Source organism: Akebia trifoliata, chromosome 8 (genome assembly GCF_017979445.1).
Source record: "Akebia trifoliata isolate Shusen 1 chromosome 8, ASM1797944v1, whole genome shotgun sequence".
Lineage (NCBI taxonomy): Eukaryota > Viridiplantae > Streptophyta > Magnoliopsida > Ranunculales > Lardizabalaceae > Akebia > Akebia trifoliata.
The window spans coordinates 33,820,888-33,826,887 of NC_141382.1; the positions used below are offsets into that span (position 1 = coordinate 33,820,888).

The 6,000-nt window shown below is 34.8% G+C and overlaps 1 protein-coding gene across 2 annotated transcripts in view; it reads right to left on the reverse strand.

Annotated features, from left to right (window-relative positions):
- The window catches only part of LOC147396572 (uncharacterized), a 29,563-nt gene extending 24,044 nt beyond the window's left edge, over window positions 1-5,519 (reverse strand). Inside the window, exons 1-4 of one of the 2 annotated variants that reach the window (XM_086451451.1) lie at window positions 4,998-5,470; window positions 4,712-4,923; window positions 1,762-2,043; window positions 709-831 (exon numbers count right to left, since the gene is read on the reverse strand). In XM_086451451.1, the coding sequence (XP_086307577.1) occupies window positions 709-831; window positions 1,762-2,043; window positions 4,712-4,923; window positions 4,998-5,316 (936 nt within the window). In that variant the 5' untranslated portion in view covers window positions 5,317-5,470. Of the gene's footprint in view, window positions 1-708; window positions 832-1,761; window positions 2,044-4,711; window positions 4,924-4,997 lie in introns of both variants that reach the window. The other variant, XM_086451450.1, reaches the window with a different exon arrangement.
- Window positions 5,520-6,000: the final 481 nt, after the last annotated feature.

Here is a 6,000-nt window from a genome sequence, read left to right on the forward strand (position 1 = left end):
GCAATGGCTCAAGGGATCTGTGAGGTATTGTGGATATACAGAATCCTCGAAGAACTCAAGATGACTGTGGAACTTCCTCTGAAGTTGTACTGCGACAGCAAGACTGCAATAAGTATTGTTCACAATCCTGTCCAGCATGATAGGACAAAGCACATTGAGATTGATCGACATTTCATTAAGAAAAAAATTGAAACTGGAACTGTTTGCTTGCCGTTTGTGCCTTCTAGTCAGCAAACAGCTGACATCTTGACTAAGGGACTTGCTAGACCTAACTTTGAATATCTGATAAGCAAGTTGGGCATGATTGACATTTATGCACCAACTTGAGGGGAAATGTAGGAGAATCAAGAAATCTGATCTCATAGAATCAGAAAAATAGGATTCTTCTTGATCATTCTTGATCACTCTTGACTTTTTAGAATATTCCTATCATCTTCTACAATAGGATAGTTGGTTGATTATTCTAGATTATTCTTGTATTTCTAGATTATTCTTGTAATAGGATATAAATACCACGATTGGGGCATTTGTAATGATCATCCAAGAATTCTCAATAAATTCAATTTTTCTACATATGTCTATTCACTTTTTATAGGTTATATATATATAATGAGACTTGAGAATTGCTTTTCTATAATTTTTTTATCCAAAATCTGGAACAAAAACATCAAATCTTTTTTTTTTATAAGTAAAAGAAAATTATTTGACCTGCATCGCTCGAATAGAGACTCCAATCAAGGACAGCGGATAGCACACAATTTTAAATCCAATTTCCTCAAGTTCCATAGGAGTCAATATTGGAGTTTTGCCCCCTCCTTCAAGCATGTTGGCCTACACAAGAAAAAAAAAAGTATATTATTAAATAACAGAATATTGATTTCTCCCAAACTAATAAAGTTCTGGAAACATGGAAAAATGTATTGGATTTCTATGGCATAGGCATTAATGACAGAATATACAAACATGTCAAGTATAGAAAACAACAGCACCACTTCAGATCAAATATAGAATAACAACCTCTCTCACAAACATGTCAAGTATAGTAAACAATAGCACCACTTCAGATCAAATATAGAATAACAACCTCTCTCGCAATCCCTCCTTCCCACTTCCAACCCCAACCCCCACCACTTCAAATCAAATATGGAATAACCTCTCTCACAGTCCCTCCTCCTATATGGTGCTAGACTTTTGTCTCCCAACTCCAATTTTATAAAGACTTGGCATGTAATAACTACATAACCTTGCTTCTACCCAAAATTCATCCCATTGTTCAATCCCTTCCATATAATAAGTTAGACTTTTCTTACAATTTTGTGGCCAATTTTTTCAGATAGAATACAAGAACACAGTTGAAAAATGGTTAGAATCATTTTGGACAAGAAGATCTCCGAGTGGTACACCATTGCGAGGATGGCGTGGATTGGTGAAAATTGTGGCGCATGAGTATCATAAGACCTTGTAGATTTTTAAGAAAAATAAACATTTTAAAGGTTAGCCAACATCCGCTCCAAGTGAAAAACGTGGAAATAAGGAAACAAAAAAACTTGGGAGAATAGAACCTCAAATTAATTAAACAAAGGAAATTAAGTTACGTTATATTTTGCACTTGAGTAGATAAACAAAGGTACTCTTATGCCTATTATTACTGAAATTTTGTTGTGCATTATATATTTACAATAATGCCATGTATTGGAGTAACCTACACGAAGTTTTATACCCATTTGTTGGTGTTTATGAATGCATTTAAAAGAAATATACCATTTTGGGGAGTAGAGGAGTAATATCGCAAAGCGCCTTCATCTCTTCCTTTGAAGCAAGTGCATCAATGAAAAGAACATCAGCCCCAGCATCAGCAAAGGCTCGCGACCTCCAGAGAGATTCTTCCAAGGATATAGCTTGTCGAGCATCCGTCCGTGCAACAATAACAATGTCGGAGCCACTCTCCTTTCGTGCATCAATAGCTGCTTTTATCCTCATCAATGCCTCTTCCCTAGAAACCACTTTTCTACCATGAGTATGACCGCAAGCTTTTGGTGATACCTTTTCAACAAAGCCAACATAGTAAGCACAAAGAGCCTCAAAGTTGAAGAAATGTATTGAACACAATTTGCCTACACTTTAAAATGGTGTACAAGTCACAGCTTCTACACCTTTTCTAAATTTTCATGTCAGAGGCATGCATCTTATACATGATATGTCGGCGATACAAATGGCAAGTTAAGACAACTTCTATGTTGTATGGGTACGGTTACGGGTGTCAAAGTCTAATGGGGAAAGAGTGTTGGAATATATCGAAAAATAAAATTCCTGGCTTGGTATAATTTAGAGTAAATTAATTATTTCTACATAGAACTAAGAATAAAAAGATTTAAGATGGGATATCAAGTTATAAATATACAATACTTGTAGACAAGAGAATAACACCCATTCAATGTTGGTAAGAAGAATACTTCAATTGGAGAAATGATAATATTAACTTGAAATATATATAAATGTTGCATTAGAGTCTCTAAAGTTTTGGAATACAACACAAGTACTTCACCTTCTTAGAAGAGTCCACGCAACATAATTAGACCAAAAACTTCAATCCAAGTAAGTTTTTGTTTTCCTCTTTTAGATTTTGCCCAAAATCTAAAAAGAAAAAAGAAATAGAGATGTTTTGACCACTTTTTCATAAACACCGTAGGCTAAAAGGTCTTCTTATAAAAAAAAACAATGTAGAGATGTTTTTCAAGTAAAAAAAAGACTTACATTTAGCAAATTTAATTCTACACTTATCATTCTCATCCATCACATTTGTAGGATACACGAAAGGAAGAAAAAAAACAGTTTGCATTAAAGACATCCCAAATGGATTTTATGTAAGAAATGTGTATTAAAAAACACATCTCAAGAAAAGTACTTTTACCATAAATAAATATTTTTAGAAAAATGGTGCCTTAGTTGAACAATAATAAGCTATTTTAAGTTAGACAAATACATAAAACATCTCTTTCTCCTATATGAAATAGTCAATATTTTTTCATTATATTTCCTAAATTTTTTTTTATAATGATAAATTATATTCAAAAAAAGGAGGTCGAGGTAACCCATCTGGATTACAGAAACAGACGACTTACAATGAGCGTACTAGCTCCCATCTCAAAACAAAGTCTTCGAAAAAGACACTTCCAAATCCTTAGTTAACTTACCCACAATAAAAAAAAAAACGAATAATCCTAAAAATTTTACAATCATCTTCTGAATTGAAAGCTCTTTTCCTTGGAATATTCTCCTATTCCTTTTTTTTATAACCAAAATTTTATTAGATGAAGACAAGAAGTCCTCAAAGTGAAACAGAACATAGATAATAAAACAAACAAAGCAAGAAACAAAAAAGAGAGGAAAGAGAAAAAAAAAAACACCAACCCACTCCAAACCCCGCTACTAACAAACATGGTTTCAAAACTCGTCTAAGACCGAGACATATGCCCGAGTCGTCTCGGTATCACCCAGCAACGAGACTGACGGACAAGCCAATGTATCGGACGAGATTTAAAACCCACGTTCATTTTTTTTAATTGTTGAACAAGGCGTCTCAAACGTATTGGAAAACTCGTCTGAGACGACTTAGTCTCGTTCACGGACGAGATGTCAAAACAAGTTTTAAGACCATACTAACAAGCTCCCACCTAAACAATAAATCCTCAAAATGGTAACCCTGAAATCCAAAAACCGCTTACACCAGAAAAACAACAAACTCACTCTGTTGAAGACGATCTCCTGAATAAAATGCTCATTCTCTTCAAAAATTCACCCATTTATTTATTTGCATAACACAAACAAGATGAAAAAGTTCTTCGGCTATCTGGTGAGGTTTGTGGAAGGAAAGGAATGTGTGCATCTTTGAAGGGAAGGAGCATAAAATTCAGGAGATCATCTTTAGCATTGTGGGTTTGGCTTTTTACTAGTGTAAGCAGTTCTATGAGTTTAGAGGTTAACGTTTTGAGGATTTCTTGTTCAAGAGTGAGCTTTTAATAGCGAGTGATTCTGGTTTGGAGGAGAGTTTTGTTTGTTGGTGGTGTGGTGCTTGTTTTTTTGGGCTTTGCTTGTTTTTTTGTTTCTTTGCTCTTGTTTGTTGTTTTTCTTCTTTTTATTTTCCTCTTGAGGACTTCTTGTCCTCCATTAATAAAATTTTGTTTATCTAAATAATAATAATAATAACACAAAGAAGGAATCATTCATCTAAAAGCTAGGTCCTCAAAATAGTCGCCTTGACCTCTTCATGGACCTTTGACCAAAGGGAATATGTTGGATTAATTAAACCTTCAAAGATTATCATGAACTTCTCTTTCCAAAAACTCCTAGCAAATTGCAAATGGCAGCTCACCCAGCCATCAATGTAAAAAACAACTAAAAAGATAAACCTCAATTACACATGTCTCCCAAGACTCAAAGAACATTGATTGAGGTAGTCAGTCGAATAAACACAATTGTAAATTGTTAATAACATAAGACATTGCTTTAGACAAGATTTGTTCAACCGACGCCAAATTTTTGGAATAAAGCTTCGATCATAGTGATCAATTAATCTATCTCTAGAAGACATTGTACATTTTGTAATTCCATACACTTGGCCAGTTGGACAATTTATCATAATTTATTATAACTAATAACAAATACAATACGATTGTGAATTAATGGTAATGCAAGTAATATAAGATGAAACCTGATCTTCGAGAAGAATGCCGGCAAAACCAGCTTTAATAAACCCTCTCACAGTTCTCTTGACATTAATTGCATGTCCATACCCATTATCACCATCACCAATCACGGGGATCGATACCGCTTGTGTTATTTGATGGCCCTGATCTACCATCTCTCCATAGGAAATAAGGCCCAAATCCGGTAACCCCAACCTAGCAGCCGAAATCGAAAATCCTAAAGAAGAAAAGAAACTTAATAAGTAACTAGCAGAAGCACTGAATAACCCAGAAATCGAATGAGTTGCCTACCACTAGTGAAACAGAAATCGAATCCTGCTTTCTCTACAAGCTTTGCACTGAGAGCATCGTAACAAGCAGGACCTAAATGAATTCCTGGAGATTCGAGAAGGCGTCGAAGAGCCTTTGAAGGAGGATCTGAGATGTTTCTATCACCCAAGCAAGAAATGGGTTTCAAGCTAGACATTCTGGTGTTGGAGAGGAAAACTAACCGTTGAAGGGGTGAGACAGGTTTGAAATTTGAAGTTGGAGAGTGAGTTTCGTGGGACTGAGAGAAGGGAATCAATGGAGGAGACACGATGCAATCATGGGCAAGTATTGAGAGTCTCATGAATCGATCGATCGGACCCTCTCGAACAAGAAGAAGTCCTTTGTGAGTGACGAGTGTGGATGGGAGTTGGGAGACGAAGTGAAATTTGTGGTTAGGGCTGAAACTCGGGCGACCCAACACGTGTCGGGTTGGTTCATTCTTTATTACGGTGAAAACATTTTTATACCTATAAATAGTAAAGCCTGAGTTGAGATGAAATCTAATCTCCAATTTCTCTTCCAGAAGCTCCCAACATACAGTGTAATTCAATAAAAATTATTATTAAGACATTCTCTCAAGTTTAACAAGAAAATTAACACAAATGCTTGTCAAATGGAACATACCTATATTTTCAAACTACTAAATGTGGAACAAGATGACCTAAATGATCTAAAATCAAAGCACCCACAACATGAGATATTTATATAATAGTCATATCAAACACTAAAAATTTGACCCAAAAAATAAAATAAAAAAATTTAATCCACATAAAGAAAACCATATCCACATTAAAATCAACTCCATGCATACATCCATCCAATAAATATATCTATATTACACACCCATTTAAGATAACATATGAGAAATAAACATACATCCAAAATATATCGATCATTGAAGCTAACCTGTACTATTGAGAAGTTTGCCAAAATTTGTCTTCAAAATAATAACAATAAGCTAACAATCGAATACTCCAACAACGAA